The following is a 17,382-nucleotide window of genomic DNA, read 5'->3' as shown; positions in this document are numbered from 1 at the left end:
TGCTGACGAACCCTGTTTCTTTGTCCCTTAGCACGTTTCTTGTCTCTTGATCTACCATGTACTTGGCTTCCTGCTCTGCATTTTTCACCCATCTCTCCTGCCAGAATGTGACACTTGGAGGCAGGGACTCGGATATCCATGTTTTACCTGTCCACACACCTCTTCCCCAAATTCCCATGTCATCATTTTCGCGGTCACGGTCCTTCTGAGTCCCTGACCGTCCAGCCGAACCACTGGCCGCAGCCACAAACCAGCGTGTAATATCACGTCTGGCCGTTTCTCCTTCGGAGCATGGTGCACAAGCAGGTGCACCACCCAAGTCCTGCCCCCCGGGGGACTCCCCTCCACCACATTCTCCGGGGACATCCGGGGGAGGGGCTGGAGAGTGACAGCTGTCCACGCCGGATGGCAGCTCCTGAGCACGGGGCAGACCCATCGGACAGCCGGGCCCGAGCCTCCTCTCCCCGGTCAGCTGACTGGAAGTGAACCCCACAGACGTACATGAATATACAAATATCTTGTTGAGTCCCTGATCCGATTTTCTGTATGAATGTCTAGACCCAGCATTGCTGGGTCATATGGTCAATCTGTTTTTAAGTGTTTGAGATGCTGCACCATGCTACACTCTCACCGGCCTCATCAATAGTGAAGGAGATGTCCCCAGGGCTGGCCTGAAGACAGCTGAGGGGCAAACACCTTGCACCTGTGCACACCTTGATTGTAGCCCAGCGAGGCTTGTGTCAGATGTTGGACTTACGGAAACATAAGACAAAACATTGTGTTGTTTTAAGCCTTTAAGTTTGTGGCCATTTGCCCCCAAAGCAACCGGAACATCAACACGGACCCCTCAAGCCACGGCTTTTCCTTCCCCGGTGCAGCCCCAGCAGGCAGCCAGCAGAGGGCAGCAGCCACCGTCGAGCAGAACTAGGCTCCCTGGTCAGTGGCTGGAAGCCAGGCCCCTTGCTCAGGACTGGTCACCACCCTGTGGGGAGGGGTGACCAGAGGCTGCTGAGGGCTCGTGACATTCCGAGTCTTGGCCACAGGTGTGTGTGGAAGTCCATTGCACACGTAGGATGTACAGTTTTCTGGATGTCATGCTGCAGTGAAAATGCGCTTGGGGGGCAGGGAGAGCTGGGAGGGGCCAGCGTTGGGGGCAAAGAGAAGCGGGACAAGAATGGAACACAGCAAATCAATTACTTGGCAGAGCGGAGTCATCGGACCTCAGCATCTACAAGGTCGCCTTTTTCCCAGGGATGCATCCCCGGCAGCCTCCTGGTGGGGGCAGCAGACACCAGCCCATCCGAGGCCAGGGCCTGTCCAAGGCAGTGTTTCAGGCGCCACCCACTCCTCTGCCAAGAGCTGTGTCAGTGAGCAGTGGGTGGGCGCCTGCCCTGGACATACCTGTGGTCCAGAAGGCATGAGAGCTTACCTTCCGTGTGCCCCCTCACCTCCTCCACCAATACGCCTGCCAGCTTGACTCTGAGGTCCACTCAGCTCAAAGGCAGAAAGGTCCAGTTGTCAGTCTATTTGCCATCCTCATCCATCTGTCCTTCCATCCATGCACCCAAATATCCATCATTCCATCTATCCGTCCACATCTCCCTGCGTCCACCCCCCATCCATCCACCAATCCATTCAACCATCCGTTACCCACCCCACCCTTCCAGCATCCGTTCATCCCGCCATCCACCCATATCTACCCAACCATCCGTCCATCCATCCGTCCATCCATTATTCATCCATCCGTCCATCCATCATCCATCCATCTATCCATCCGTCCATCCATCCACCCATCCGTCCATCCATCCGTCCATCCATCATCCATCCATCCGTCCATCCATCCATCATCCATCCATCCGTCCATCCATCATCCATCCATCCGTCCATCCATCCATCATCCATCCATCCATCAATCCGTCCATCCATCCACCCATCCGTCCATCCATCCGTCCATCCATCATCCATCCATCCGTCCATCCATCCATCATCCATCAATCGTCCATCCGTCCATCCATCCATCTGTCCATCCATCATCCATCCATCCGTCCATCCGTCTATCCATTTACCCGTCCACCCCACCTGTCCATCCATCTCTCCCTCATTTATTCATTCTTCCAGTGCTCTCTGCTGCCTCCTTTGTGCCTGGCACTGTACTGGTGCTTCTTACTGATCTGTTTCCTGGCAAGAGTTAGCCCTTCTTTACTTTGCCGGGGCTCTCACAAAGCATGAACAGGTAGATGAGTGTCGCCTGAGTAGGGGGACACACACCACTAGTGGTAAAGGGTTATTGTAAGGGGCACACAGATGACTCCTGGGAACCTGTACGTGAATGTGTGTGGGGGCTGGGAGGTGGGCTCCCTGGACTAGAGGCTCTGAATCTGGCCTTGGGGTAGGCACACGCCCTGTTCCCAGGAATCTTACAGCTGGTCCTGAACCCCAGGACTGGGACCTGGCCTGAAGCTTCTCTAGAACGGCAAGTGACCCTAGGAGCCACAGTCACAGCTTCCCCCTTAGCCAGTGGGTGGGCACACTTGGGAGGGTTGGGGGAGGGGGTTTGGTGGGCGGCAGAGCATGTGCCCCATCTAAGCAGAGCCGCTGCCACTGGCTCCAGGCACATGTGAGAACGGGACCTGCTGAAAGCCGCCTGTGTCGTCAGATGGCTTGACTTTTTGAGAACATTCAAATCTGGGTTTATATGTAGATGTACCAAGTTTTTACACATTAAGTCAACTGAAAGAAAAATGGCCAACGCTGAACCTATCAAATGGAGATTGTCTTGGGCTGGATGGAGTTCACGGCTGCCTCCACCTGGGGAGAGAAGCAGAATCCCCGAGGAAGATGCCAGCACAGGTGCCCTCCAACCCCCACCTCAGCCTCCCCTCCCCCACAGGCCACTGCCCATCCCTGTTCTCTGTGTGTAGGCACGACTCTAGGACCTGAAGCAATGCCCAGTATTGGGGGCCATGGGGCCAGGGTTCGAGAGACCGTTGTGTCGCTGGTTTGCTGTGTGACTGCCATGGAGCCCTGACCCTCCCTGGGCCGCCTCGTTCCTGTCTGAGAGAGCAGTGCTGGCTGACCTGCTGATCTCTGGGGGGTCCTTCCACGGCCAGATACCAGGTCTCTGTGACATCACCGTCAGTCTTCCTCCGCCCACCTCCACCAGCCTCATCCAAACCTTATCGCCCTCCCGAATTTCTGTGACTCCCCTCTCTGGTTTCCCATCCATCCAACTGCGATGTCCCCCCGACAGCGGCCATGACCTCAGAATGTGACTCAGATCCCATCACTGGGCTTGTTAAAACCACTCAGCTCCGGCATGGCATCCACCACCAAGCCTCAAGTCTTCATGTAACCAGGGAACCCTGTGTGAGTTGGTCCTGACCACCCGGTCTCCTGCCTCCTTCCGCGCCCTCTCCCCTCCAGTCAGCTCTCTGTGCACTGCTGCCTCAGGGCCTTTGCACTGCTCTTCTGCTGCCTGATCTGTCCTGCCTTCTTCCAGGATTCGACATCCTGGCTCCTTGTTGCTCAAGCCTCTATGGGCCTCCTGGACCAACCATGTCACACTCTGTTCTACTTTATTAGCATCTCTTTCTGCCTCTGAAACTATCTGGTTCTGGGTCTGTTTTCTGGCTAAGCATCTCACACCCTCTGCAGGAAGACTCTGCCCTTGGGGAGGAGGGAACGGTCTGCTCTGTCCACTGCTACGTGCTTGAACACTGCACGAGTGAATGTCTACACGGTCTGGGTGCCCGTCTTGGCGTAGGTGCTCAGCAGCCCTGTGTCCGCGGGCAAGTTACCTCCCCATGCTGAGCTGCTCATCTGTCAGATGGGCCCTCGCGGGCTTCTTGGAGGGCTCATGGAGAGGGGTGGTCCCCGCCATGCTGCCCCCGGGTTCTGCCTGCATGTCTGGACTAAGGAAGCGGTTCCAAAACTTTGGGAGGACATCTAGGCGGTGGGTAACCAGGACACTGGGAGTTTGAACTCTGCGGAGATGTTCCTGGCGACGCAGGAACGCGGGCACTAGGGGGCGCCAAAGCTCTCCCTCGTCCTGGAGGTGCGCGAGGCAGAACCGCCCCGAGGGGTTTCTAGGGACCGACCCCAGCTAGCAGGGCTGCCAGGCTTTGCTGGCGTTGGGTGTGAAAAGTATCTCTCTTTCGTGAGATCATGCTGATTAGAAGTGGCAGTTTGAAAACGTGTCCCCACTGGCCCAAACGAAAACACTGGCAACCCTAGGTGTGTGCCCAGGAGGATCGGGGACGTTTTAGGTCCGTGGATTCCTAAGTGCCACCGTGCTGGGTTGGTGGGACCGGGGCAGGAACTGGAGGATGGAGGAGGGGGATGGCGGGAAGGGGTGAGCACGACGCCCACCCCGGCATGAACACAGGCACGTGCGCGTGCGCACACACACGCAGGTGTCTGAGGAAACACAGCCCATGCGTACACACACGTGCACACACGCAAGCACAGACAGGCGCATGCATACACACACTCACAGAGAGACGTGGACGCCTGTGATCCCTCCCGAATTTGCAGCTCAGCCAGGAGGCTCCGGGGACAGCCTCCCGAGCTTCCCGGAGTGAAGGTCACAGGGACGGCGTTCGAGTGAAGACAGGGGTCGTGTATCCAAATTTATTTAGTTGCAGGAAGGTTCAGTCACGGTCCTTGGTGAACTGGCGTACATTCACTTTTTTTTTTTTTTTTCCCAAAAAAAGAATAGTTTCCATAAAAGGATTTTTGGTCATCACCTAATTTTTAATACAGTATTTATATACAAAAAAACCCACTTCCAACTACTTACTGTACAAGAGAAACTAGAAGCGTCAGACCCCACGACTGTAGCAAGCGCCTATGGATGGTGGTCGGGGCTGGCGGCTGGGGGGGACGGCTTCACGCCCACCGCACGTTCACGGCGAACGCGTCTGTGTCTCCCCTCCCTTCGATGAGACATTTCTTTTTAGGTTTCTCTTGGAGCTCGAGAAATTTCAGACAATTGGTTAGTATAATGGCTGCAAATTTAGATCACTCTTGTAATCTGTGAGACTCGTTTTTACAAGCTTTAAAATGGTAACTGTCCCACAGTCACATTCCTGTAAGTAAAAATATAGAGAAGTATTACCAAAATAGAAGCCTTTATTAATAAAAATCTTTGGTAGTAACAGTGTTTTTTAAATTCCTCGCGATGGGATTTGGTTAACTAATAAAATAAACTCCTTCACCTTGGAGCAAGAGAAAAACCCTCAAATCCACCCTAAAATTGATTTTTTAAAAAAAATCCCAATAAATACTCTAAAGCTGTGACTGTTTTCCCGATGCCTTAAGACTTCATGGAACCTGAAGCCGTCTTTAGAAATGGCTCTGGGGTCCTCTCTCTTTCTGCTCACTTCCTGCCCCCCTGCTTTTCTTTCTTCTTCTTTTGTCCCCCTGAGCAGATGAACAGTTCTGAGGCTGGCTCATGGTGGAGGGCCAGATGCGGGGCTGATAGTGGGGACCCTGATGGTGCGGGTCACCCGTTGTCCCGAGGGACACCTGCTGCCCCAAGGTTCTCCAACAGTAAATTCTGAGCTCACAGGCCCTCTCCTTCTGGCCAGAGGGTCTCTCAGTTTCTGAACTAACAGAAAGCAGATGCAAGGCCAGCTGACTTCTCCGACCTGGCGGTAGGTGAGTCTTCTGGAACCGGTGTCAACCTCGTTGTTCTGTTCTCCCTCCTAGAAGGCACGATGTTGATCCAATGCTTTGCAACACCATCTCGACTCTCTCTAAAGGCATCGGGCGGATTAGAAAAGACGCTTTCTGGAGGCCTCTGCTCACCTTCCATGGCAAAGGAGACCCAAGGTTCCCAAGGACTGTTTCTGCAAAGCGACCGTATTCCCGCGCGTTCTCACCCTATCCCCAGCGATCATTTTGATTAAATTTGAATACTAAAGATAAAAAAATTCCCTGCATATGGTTTTGTGCAAAAACGAGGAGAAGAGAAACAGAAAAAAGACAGAAGAATGTTGTCCTAGCGGAAGGTGGTCTTCCACCGGCTGGGGGAGGGTGCCCAGGGGCAGCTACAGGGCACCCCCGGGGTACTCGGGGCTGTCCAGGCAGGCCTTGGGGCCGTGGTTGTTGCACGGCTCGTCTTTCTTCCGGTCCTTGTCCATCCAGGTGTCGAGCAGCTGCTGCTTTCCCTGCTCCTCCCGCATGAACAGCTCCACCATCAGCACCTTCTCCTTGTGCACCTGCTGGCTGATGTCCTTGGGGATGTCGGGGATGACCCAGTCCACGAAGTCGCTCATGAACATGACCAGGTTCTGGAAGGACAGTCAGTGTGTGAGGGTGGGGAGGAAGACAGCAGGAGGTGCTCCCCACCTCCCCTGTACCTGCCTTTCACCACACCTGTCTCTGCCGCCCCCCCACCCCGGCCTCCCCCCCACCCCCGTCCACTGCGCCCACCCCATCACTCCAGCCTGCGACCCGAGATGCGCACTTTGGACTCCCTTGGCCTCGGTTCCCCCCAAGGTATAAATGAGGCAGGAAAAGTGGCCAGCTAGCCCTCCAGAAACCGCTGCTGACTTCTATTACGAACTGGAGCTCAGTAAGTGGCAACTTTCTGAATAATTCTGACCCCCTGGGCTGGGAAGCTTAAGAGATGATTGGATTGGTCACGCATCACCAAATACAGTAAGGATCGGGCTTTAAGGAAAATAGAATAGAAATAGCATGAAAGCCGCGTGGAACTCGGTGTCTGATGATGCCACAGGCCCTTCTCCAGTTTGCAAGGGCTCCCAGGGCCACCCCGCAAGTCTGCTCCCTCCCTGGAGAAATTTCTAGTGCACAGAGAGCAGATGGTCAGCTTTTACAGAAGAACTGAAATCTATTTTTAAAACTTCTGTCCCGTGATCCCTTGTCAGCATATCTGGCTGTTTGTTACCTGGTGGGCTGTGCTGGTGCCTCCCAGACCGCTTCTCCTGGTGGTGCTCCCAGCCCCCAGCTGTGGCTATTGAGGCTCACAGCTGCCTTCTTTCTAGGGAACCCCCTCCCGCCTGGCTTTTCTTGGTCTGAACAGACTACGGCCCATGCCCAACCAACATGGGCAGACCAAAGGGGTTCTCTTGCATCCAGGTGGGCCTGGGTGTGTGCTGGGATAACCCACTTGCACCGGATCCTTGTCTCAGGCTCTGCTTCTGGTAAACTCAGCCCCAGACACTTGTTTCCAGACACTTGTTTGCAGATACTTGTTTGCAGAGTGTTATGGAAAGCTGACAGGCGAGGCAGCAGAGGGGTGGAAGACCCACTAGCAGCCACACTCTCTGTAAAGGGCTGCGTTGGGGCTTGAACTCAGTCCCTAGGATTCCAGGTGCAAGAGGTGCCTGAGTAGAAGGGACTTTGACTGGGCCCATGTGGTTAAGGGGTGCTTCCCCAGCTCTGGGACCATAGCTGCTGCAGACAGCAACCTGCTCCCCAGGATTGGGTCCTGTCCCTTGGGAATCACTTTGGCCTCTGAGTTATTTATTGTCCCCTCCCCAGAGACCAGGTGAGGCTGGGTGCTCTGGTCCCTGGCTGGGGGCTGGAGTCGGCTGGAGTCCTCCTGCCTGTACTGGTCCTGTCCTCGGGTTGTCTCCAGCCACAGAGGTGGTGAGAACCAAGCTGGGTCTCCCTTCCTTCCTGTCTCCTTCAGTAAAGACCCCTCGTATCTAACTAGGCCTGCCTTCCCCCAGAGATGTCCAAATCCCACTGCTGGTGCTGGCCCAGGCCTCCCTCTGTCCTCCTAGGACCTGTCCCTGCACAGGGCCCAGGGTTGCCAGGCCTCTAAGCCTCCCAACGCCCCTGACACGGGCCGCCTCCTGCCTTCTGACCCCATTCTGGGCTCAGAGTGCTTCCGCAGTGCCCGCTTCTCAAACCTCCCGGAAACGAGGGCCTGCCGCACCTGGAAGACGATGACGAAAGCCAGCCGGGCCGCCAGCACGGCCCAGAAGTCCTTGGAGATGTCGTACTTGTGCTCTGACCACGGGGGCTCCCGGTAGTCTTTGTACCTGCAGAGAAGGGCAGGAATCCGCCAGGGGTTGGGGGTCTTCAAGCAGAAGCAGGGATCATTCCCGGCGCCCCACGTCCCTGAGCTTGCAGCAAGAAAGCCTCCCCCGGCCTCCTTCCCCTCTTCCCGCTGCAGCCTCCCGGCTCTTCCCTCCTCATCCACACATGATGCTCCGCGCCGCCCCCTGACGTGTCCGCGTGGACGCTGCCCACGGACTTCCCGCGGGGGCAGACCCCCCCCCGGGGACCTCCCACTGACTTTCGCTCTATGGAAAGCCGTCTTCTTTGCTTGCCTGTCCACTGCCCTGCCAGCATACACTGTCCCCCTCCAGAGTGCCCCGTCCCTGTCCCCTCCTCAGAGGTCCTGAGATGACCAGTCTGTGGGAGCAGGGCAAGGATGACAAGCGGGGTCCTGCCTCTTCACAGGCCCTCTGACTGTGCCCCGAATTCCGGGGGATGCTATTGGCTTTAATGGGGCTGATCCTGTGTTATGCAGGAGAAAGCTCCCCAAAGCCATTAGAATAAGCTTGAGGCAGGGGCAGTTTCCGGGGTTGGGGCGGTAGTTCATCCCCGCTGGTCGCTGAGGTCCAGTGGTGGGGGGACCAGAAGAGGGGTCATCTGGCTCTGCGGTCACAGCCCTAGCCTGACCCCAGAACAGTGACCACCTTGCTGGGTGTTCTTGCGCAGTGGCTCAGCCTCTCTGGGCCTCGGTCTGGCATCCTCTCAGTCACAGGAGAAGCGTTTAGTGAGTAGCTATTACCTTCCAGCCCCCATTTCAAGGGAGCTCATTCAGGAACACAGAACAGAGAGGGCCCCTCGCCCACAGAACCTTACTTGTGGAGGGAGCTGGATGGCAGCCTCCGAGGAGCTGCTGGGTGCTAAGCTGCCAGACCAGAGATAGGATCGATCTCTCTGGGAACGATCCTATCTGGGTACCAGCGGCAGAGCGACATAGGACTTGTCCAACCTGCTCTGTGATGGGAACAGGCAGCCCCTGCTCTCCCAGTGTCAGACGCCATGAACACTCGCTCCTCCCTTTGCTTTCTGTGCTCATGGCCAGCTGCACTGGGACGCGAGGAAATATGTGTGAGTCACCTGGCAGACTCCTAGGCATTCCTCAAAGCCCGCTTAGGCCTGTCCAGAGCGGGCCTGTCCACCCACCACCTGCACTGACCTCGATCAGAGATGATCTAACGTTTTCCTTGCTTAGCTCTGGTACCCAACCTGCCCGTGCCCCTGGGGAGGGTCATAACGCCCTCTCCGGGGGTGCTCCGGGGATTAGAGGAGAGAAGGCCTGCCTCAGCATAGACGTAAACGGTAGCCAGCCACGACTGGAGCTCAGCGGTGTTCTGCCTCTCCCCACACCCATGGCCCCAGGCTGGGCCGGGTGCTGCGTCTCCTGCCACCAAGTCCTGTGAGAGGCACCTTGCGTGGGCGCAGCTGGTGAGGGCCCAGAGCTCAGAGACCTGCGCTGCCGGATCTTGGCCAATGGAGGGGGGAGGGCCTGGCTGGAGCCCGAATTCCAGGGAGCGGGATGGTCTGATCTGTGGTCTTCCGACTCCACGGGGGTGAAAGCTGCAAGATGCTTATAAATGGGTCTTGGTTTTGAGCCTGGCCTCTCCCCCACATGGCCAGGACCCTGGGCTGATGCATGGGATGGAGATGGAGCTGCTTCCTTAGCCGAAGTCTGGGACCCAACGTCTGGCTCTTGGAAACCGAGGCTAACCGTGTAAATACCAGTGCTGACATTCCAGAGGAAATTTCTCGTAAGAGGACCACACATCTCCTGTCTTCTTTGCTTGTAATTATTCATCCTCCAAAATGGATTTTTAGCAAAGTAGGTCAAGTGTGTACATTTAGCCCGAACCGTCGAGACGATGCAGGGGCAGTGTCGGGGCCGCGGAAGGAGAGGGGGTCTGGCGCAGAAGCCCGGGGCTGGGGGGGCCGCCTGTCTGCGCCAGCCTGGAGTGTGCGTCTGCTGAAGGATGGGGGCGGGTGTCTGCGGGTCCCTTCTCTGCACTTCCGGCTCCCAGGCTGTCCCCTTTCCGAGGTGACCACACCGGAGTGATTTTTGGGCCCATTTAGGTGCACGTGGAAGTGTGTGGGCAGGTGGGATTCGGGAAGCTGGAGCCGGGTTGGCGTGCGGGCCTTGCTGGGTCACGCACCCTATCGAGCTGGCAGATGCGGCTCTAACTCGTTCCTTCCCCCCCGCTGCACCTGGGCCCAGAGCAGGTGCCGTCCCCGCCCTGACACAGAAGAGAACACCGTGTCCTTGCACCGGAGTGGCTCCGGTTCCGCAGGGATGCCTGCTGTGTGCAGTGCTGTGGGGAGCACCCGAGCCGGACGCCCGCTTCCCTCTTCCCCACGGCTCCGGAAGGCGGGCTGTTTTCCATTTCTTGGGACCGTCTTGTACTGCAAGCTGCTTCTGGTTGCTTAGTACCCTAGACACTAGCAGGTGCCCCCTCTCCCCTTTCCTCAGTCAAGGTGACAGAGATATACCAGCCAGCCTCAGGGAACCATGTGCCAAGGAGGAGCCAGTAGGCCTCCCTGAGCCAGAGGGACCGCACTTCACCGCATGGGCTCTGGGAGGCGTATTTTGGTCCCTGAGCTCTTCTGCGTCCTGAACCTCAGCTGGGCTGGAACAGCTCCCGCAAATTCCCTCCTCGGCGCTTTTGCCCACGCTGTCCTGACGCCGGAGTGACCCCACTGCGTCTACCCTTCACCTGGGCTTCCAACTATGATCCCCGCCTTTACGCTGATCTGTGCTAAGGTCCCTGGATAGCAGGGACCGTGCCAGTCCCGGGTCCCCGGACCCCAACCCAGGCTGGCGCATGTAGTAGGGGCCCAGGGAATGGCCAGGTCTCAGCTCTGCCCCCCACGCCCTGCCCCTCCTCCATCTTTCCTGGGGGGCTTTCTGCGTACCCCATGCATCTGGCCAGCAGGTGGGGCCCCACAGATCTGGCCCTCTCTGCTGGCCTGCCCAGCATCCAGTACCTCCTCCCCGAGTCAGAGCACCCCAGTTTCCTGAGGACCTCTTCATTCTCTAAGCATGACCCCACATCCTGGCACACGCCCCAGCTCTAGCCCCTACCCCCTGCCAACAGCGCTTTATTTAGGGACAGGCATGTGATCCACTGCAGGCAGTGAGAACCGCGACTTCTGCTGACTATTGAGAAAGACGTTCCGAGCCTTCAGACATGGCTGAGGTGACAGAGTGTCTTCACTGTCCACCCAAACACAACACAACCACGGGGGAAGGCAAAGCTGGGAGGCCGCACCAGAGCAGGTCCTGACCGCAAACTCTAGGCCTGGATCCAGCCATGCCTGAAGCCATCCTTGCCTTCTTAAAGAAAGGAATTCCTAAATGAGTTCCCACTGGCCACCCTGGCTTTTGTTTGTTTGTTTGTTTGTTTTCCCTTGAAGCAAGCGTGAGATATTCTATGACTTGCCCCTAAAAGAATCCTTGCTTGAACTAGGGTTTCCCCAGAAACCCACCACATGTGTCTTTCGGAAAGAAATGCTGAGAGCCATACCTGCAGATCTGCACCTCGTAGCCCAGGTCCAGGGGGTCATTGGGGGCCGTGCCGTTCTGGAAGTCGCTGACGTTGAAGGAGGAGAGGGTGTGGTTGACGAAGCCGTGCATGGTCCCGTTCTGGCTGTACATGTAGAGGTATACCAGGCGCGGGATGAAGTCGGACGTGAAGGAGATGACGAACGCCTGGGCCGGGGACAGGGTGGTGAGTGCAGACCCACGGCTGGGTGTGGGAGAGGGACATGCCCCGAGGGAGCCAGGGTGGCCTTGGCCCTGGGGTGGGGACATGTGACACTTTGCCCATGAGTCGGCAAGGGGGCCTGGGTGCAGGGAACAGGACATCCCTGAGCAGGAAGGCAGGGGGAAAAGTGCAGCCTCTCACTGGCTGTGTGGCCTCGGCCACATCACCTAACCTCTCTGTGCTCTGTGTGCCTCCCCTTCCTGGCGTACTTGAGAGGGTATGCGGGAGTGGAAAGAACTTAGTGAACAGTGAGGTTCGGACTCCAATCATCCTATCCCAGAGCCATCTCTGGGGACATCCGGTGTGTTGTCAACACCAGAGCAGGGACCGGAAGCCTGGCTGCCTGGGGTAAGGTCCAGCCCTGCCGCTTTCTGGTGGTGTGGTGTTGGGTAGGTCGCCTGACCTCTCTGTGCCTCAGCTGTCTCACCTGTACGACGGGCAAGGACAGTCCCTTCCCTGAAGGCTGTGTGTGCACAAGGGGTGGATGTGCGTAGAGTGTAGAAGGGCCTGGAATATTCTAGAGGCTCGAGAAATGCTAGCTGCCATTACTGCTGTTGCTGGCTGTTCCCATGAGAGGTCCAGCTGGTTTCCAGCTGCTCACATCACCCCTGCGCTCCACACGGCTGTACCCCGTTCCCAGCTCACTCCCTCCCCCATCAAAATGTGCGCTACTGCCTTGGAGCTCTGTGCCCACCAGCCCAGGTCAGGAGGAGGGGCTGTCGCTGCCTAGTGTGCACGCTCTGCCCATCGTGGCCTTTTAACAGGGGTTCCAGAGCCTGGACTGGGCGGGGGGCTGCCCCCGGCAGGGGACGCAGTGTCCCAGGGCTCTGAGAGTCTCTTCTTTGGGGCCGAGTGTCACCTCCTGTGCTGTGGGGGCCAGTCCCCAGACCCACAGGCCCAGGCTGTGTCTGCTCCTGGGAGCGGTGGCCCGTGTGCGGAAGTCAGCTTCTGGGGGCTGGGGCTCAGCCGGCAGGCGGAGGGGTGGGGGTCACAGGCTGGGGGCACCGTGGACCTCCGAGGCTGTCTGACATTTGTTCTCACGGCTGGGGATCAGCCTTGGCTTTGAAGCATGTGCGAGCGACCCCTAGACCACTAAGCCCAAGGACATCCAGGCCTCGGAAGAGCCACGCAGACCTGGATGGGTGGCCGCAGGGCAGGCAGTGGGCTGGCTCTCGTGACAGAGTGGCCCCTGCCCTCCTAACCTGCAGGGGCAGGGCAGGGGCAGGAGAGGCTGGGCGGGCTGCATGTGTGGCAGGAGTGTGTGGACGAGGGGCTGAGGAGGGGGGCGGCCCGGGCAGGAGGCTGGGCAGGGGAGCAAAGTCCTCAGCAAACTATGCGTGTGCAAGAGGAGGCTGGCGGGCTTCTGCCCCTCGTCTCCGTGTTTCTGCATTTCCTGAGCCTTTAAAGAACAGGCACGTATTTCACATAAAACGATAAAGGTAACCTCTAAAAATAAGAGCAGAATGATTGCTAAAGAGGAGTCTCTCTCTCTCTCTCTCTGTGTCTCGTATCCTCAGGACTCTGGGGAGGGAGCGGACTTAGGCGCCAGGGTGGGCGTGGCAGAGAATTCAAGGTTATAGAAGAAGGTCAAAACAAGGTGTTGTTCCCACCCACAGTTCGTCCCAACCCCTCCGTATGACCAAGGGACGTGTCTGAACAGGAGATGCTTCCACCAGTCTGGGCGGCACCGAAGCCGGAGACAAGAGACCCCACGTGGCTTCCCCGGGAGGGGCGTCCAGCTCTGTGGCCACCCAGTGGGCGCTCCTGGGCAGCAGAGGCCCCCCCACATCACTTACGTTGATGATGACAGCCAGTTTCCCAACGCCTCTGAGAATATTGTACCAGATTCCTGGGGGGAAAGAGAAGCACAGTGTCGGGCCGGCTCAGCCCGAGGCTGTCAGGACCCCGGGCTAGCAGGCGAGCGGGGCCAGCCTGGTCCTCTCCCCGGTGGTCAGATGCGTGGATTGAGCCGACGTTCTAGGGCTCGGGGGGAGGGGATCCCGGCTGATGACAGCGCCTCGGCCGCTCCCGGCTCCGCAGGTGTTCAGAGCCAAACTGTCGCTTCTCCAAGGGGCGCTTCGAATCACCTGCTCCCTGAGCGGTTCTGCAGCCCCTCTCCTGAACCCGAAACCTTAGACGAGTCCTCAGAGGGACAAAGATTCCATCTGGTTGCGGTTCCTGCCCCAAACAGTCCACACAGGAGTGGAGACCAAGCCCGGGAGGCTTCTGTGTCCTGTACCGTTGCTCTGGGACCGGGAGACTGAATTCAGAGACGGATCCCTAAATGTATGTCCAGGTCCAAGAGCAACGCCAGGGCCCTGGGAGGGGGACGCTGGGGTCATGACCTGAGCATAATGACATGGGCCATGAGGCGCAGGACACTTCCTGTCTGTGTGCCCACCGTTTCTGCCACCTCGGGGCCTAGCACTGCCCCCAATGCCCGGGGAGCAGGGGGCTCCCCAGACAGACACGCGGTCCTCCACTGGCCTCCCCAGCAGAATGAGGCCAGCAGGGCCCAGCGAGGGCCTTATCTGAGGGCCCCTGCGGGAAGCAAAGAGAGCCTGCCTCCTGCCCCATGGGGAGCGCCACCGGAGCCGTCGTGAGGAGACGTCCCGGGTTCTGTGCGTCTCTCCACGAGAGCAGTGGTTCTCAAGCCTCCTTCCTGCTGGAACACGCGCCCATGCGCTGGTACCAGGCCGCCCCGTCGGGCTCCCCTCAGGAGTGCCAGGAGGGATGCAGCGGAGGGGACGGTCCTCGTAGGGGAGACGCTTCCGGACGAGGTCAGGCTTCCGGGCTTCCCGCCGGGCCGCTCGGCACCGGGAGCCCCTCTGCACCTGGCGCCCGGGGAGGCTGTGTACCGCACATCCCTGCTTCTCTCCCGGGCCTCGCGTGCGCCGTCTGGCTGCTGGCGCTCGGCGCTGCTGCGTCGATGTTTGCTGAGTGACTGGAAGAGCGTAGACAGCCCTTTCCCCCTAGGGCTGTCGGTCCCGGGCCCTGGCTGCTGGATGGCGGTCCTTGGGCCCCGGCCGGGCACATGGCTGTTTTGTCCTGCTCACGTGCGTGCTGCTTGACAACGCTGACTGGTGTTTACAGACCACGATGGTGCATTTTTTGAAAAGTCTGGACTTGCCGCTGCTTCGGAACGAGCCTCTATCCCAAAGGGCGGCCTGTTTCGTTGGCTACGGTGGCGCCCCCTCCAGGCCGGGCCATGCACTGCGGCTCTGTTCTCCCCTCCCCGCACTCACTCACCCACCGGGCCTCAGCCTGGCCCCGCCGGGTCTGGGTTTGCGACCTCCAAGACCGGGCGCTGGGGCCTGGGTGAGAGCCCGGTGAAGGTGAAGCGTCCGGGGCAGGGGGCTCCTAGGGGAGGCGGCGGCCCGAGGAAAGGAAATGGGTCTTGGCCTCACTGCCCAGGGACAGGCCAGCGGGTGGAGGGAGGGGGTGTGGGAGTGACCAGGTTGGGATGCAGGGTGGGCTGGAGAGCTTCTTGGAGCCCAGGACGGAGCCCACCGTACAGGCCCCAGGGCATCTCTACGTCCAGGCCCGAGGTCCCGTCGGGCCCCACACCAGAATCCTAGGGTCTTGTACAAAAAATGCCTAACCAGGATGCCCGCCCTGGCCCTGGGGCTCAGCCCCTCTGGGAGCCTTGGCCCCCCTTCTGTGTTATCGGGACGCACGCCGCAGAGCACACCACGCTCCAGTGATCTCCAGGTACAGAAAGAAAACCTTCAGGCTCCCTGCAGGACAATCTCCAAGCGGGGAGGGACATACTCCAGGGTGTCCCTGCTGTCTAGGGACGCCACAGCCCATTTCCAAGGATGAGACAGGGAGGTATTCCGACGCTCCGGACCATGCCCGGAGTCGAACGCAGGCAGGGGCCGCTCACGGGAAAGGCTTGGCGAGAACACGTGGGAACAAGAAGCCCGTTCGTCCGCTGTCAAAGGTCAGGGCCGGAGGCTGGAGCCGGCTTCCCACTGGCAGGGTGCGGGGTCCCCACCGTGACTCACCCAGCCTGCCCTCCCAGCCAGAGCCTCCCCCGGCCACCCCTGGCGCCCTGGGTGCAGGCCGTGGGGGCCACCGGGGCCCGGCGTCCCCTCGGGGCCCACACGGATCACAGGAGGAATACAAAGGCTTGTTCAGGGAAAGGTTACAGGGGAAGAAGGGCAGATTATGCCTCCAGCCGAGCAGGCAGGAACTGGGAAGTAAGCGGCTGACCCATGAGAACAGGGAGAGAAGGGGGGCCGCGGGCATAAAACAGGCAGACACCCGCCTCCCAGCCTCGGCTGGTGGGGGAGGGACCACGCCAGGGACAGGCAGGGAGGGGCCGGGAGGTGGCCAGGGCGCTCCCGTTCACCTGCTAGGTTTGCAGGCTTGAGGACGAGGCCGCAGGGGAAGTGGGGCTCTGCCAAGGCAAACATGGCCACCCCGGCCTCGCCTGGGGCCTCTGGGAGCCTGAGAATCAGGCCTTTGTCAGGGAGAAGTGACAGCCAGGAGGCCGCACTCCCGTCTTTACTAACACTGGGCACAGGGCTCCAGAATCCCCAAGGGCTGTCCAGGGAGTGCCTCGGCCGGCTGCCCTGTCCACCCTTTCCTTTGGGGCCTTGGGTTACAACGTAAGCTTTCCCTGGGCAAACTGTCTGCTTGCGGGGTTGCTGCAGGAGTGGGCGGCCCGGGGGTGGGGGGCTGGGGGGCGTAGGGTCTCCAGTCCCAGCTCCGCGTTGGCGACCACCTGGCCTTGGTCTCCCCATTGGGAAATGGGGACCGAGGATCTGCCCAGGCCTCCTCTAGAGGTCCCTGGGAGGACCCGATGCCGAAAGCCCCAAGAAGTGATCAAGTCCACGCACCACTCATAGGAACCCTGGGGACAATGTCACCTTCATCTGGGGAGGGGACTTGCGAATGCAGCCTGGGGCCCAAATTCAGTGCACTGGGCGAGAACGGTGCCCTTGTGGTCCACAGAGACCACGGCCTTTATTCTGGCCACGCACGGAACCCCCGAGCTGAGCTCGGACCCGGAGCAGCAGCAAAGCCAGGGCTGTGGCGTGCGGGGCAAGGGACTCACCCCACAGCCAGGGCTGCGGCGGAATCAGGCGCCTGGAAGCCAGAAGGGACTTCAGAAAGGCAGTTAGTTCTTTCAAAGCCTCTTAAAATCACACGTGAAATCTGCCAGGAAAGTGCAGCCTGGAGAGCATCTGTTTGCAGAGTCTCTGCCCATTGCCTGGGACGTCCAGACAGGTGACAGACACACCGTGACAGATGCACCTCAAGATTTGAGCCCCGGCTCTGCCTGGCGCCCCTCCCTACAGAACACCAAGGTTCCCCGTCCCGTCCCAGAGCTGGGCCCTGAAGGAGTCCCCACGAATGTCACGGTGCCAACGTGGGCTGCAGTGAACCAGACAGAATGACCGACAATGTGACACGTGGCCACACGTGAGTGCATGAATGGCACTTGGGGACAGTGTGACCTGGGAGAGCAGCAGGCCCAGCCATGCTGCCACCAGGGGCCAGGGCGGGCGTGGACCGAGGGGCCCCACAGACCCAGGCAGGATGGAACGGCCGAGGGGCCTTTGTGACAGGGACGAGCCCAGTGCCAAAG

At 59.1% G+C, this 17,382-nt stretch overlaps 1 protein-coding gene across 10 annotated transcripts in view; it reads right to left on the bottom strand.

The window, feature by feature from the left end:
* Positions 1–4,731: 4,731 nt before the first annotated feature.
* Positions 4,732–17,382, bottom strand: part of ANO1 (anoctamin 1) — a 151,164-nt gene continuing 138,513 nt past the window's right edge. For all 10 annotated transcript variants that reach the window (XM_059150409.1, XM_059150391.1, XM_059150384.1 and 7 more), the window contains 4 exons: positions 13,583–13,635; positions 11,547–11,731; positions 7,910–8,015; positions 4,732–6,293 (listed from right to left, as the gene is read on the bottom strand). In XM_059150409.1, the coding sequence (XP_059006392.1) occupies positions 6,051–6,293; positions 7,910–8,015; positions 11,547–11,731; positions 13,583–13,635 (587 nt within the window). In that variant the 3' untranslated portion in view covers positions 4,732–6,050. The remainder of the gene's footprint in view (positions 6,294–7,909; positions 8,016–11,546; positions 11,732–13,582; positions 13,636–17,382) is intronic.

Source organism: Mustela lutreola, chromosome 1 (genome assembly GCF_030435805.1).
Source record: "Mustela lutreola isolate mMusLut2 chromosome 1, mMusLut2.pri, whole genome shotgun sequence".
NCBI lineage: Eukaryota > Metazoa > Chordata > Mammalia > Carnivora > Mustelidae > Mustela > Mustela lutreola.
The sequence above is the reverse complement of the archived record's forward strand: the minus strand, read 5'-3'. Positions and strand labels throughout refer to the sequence as shown.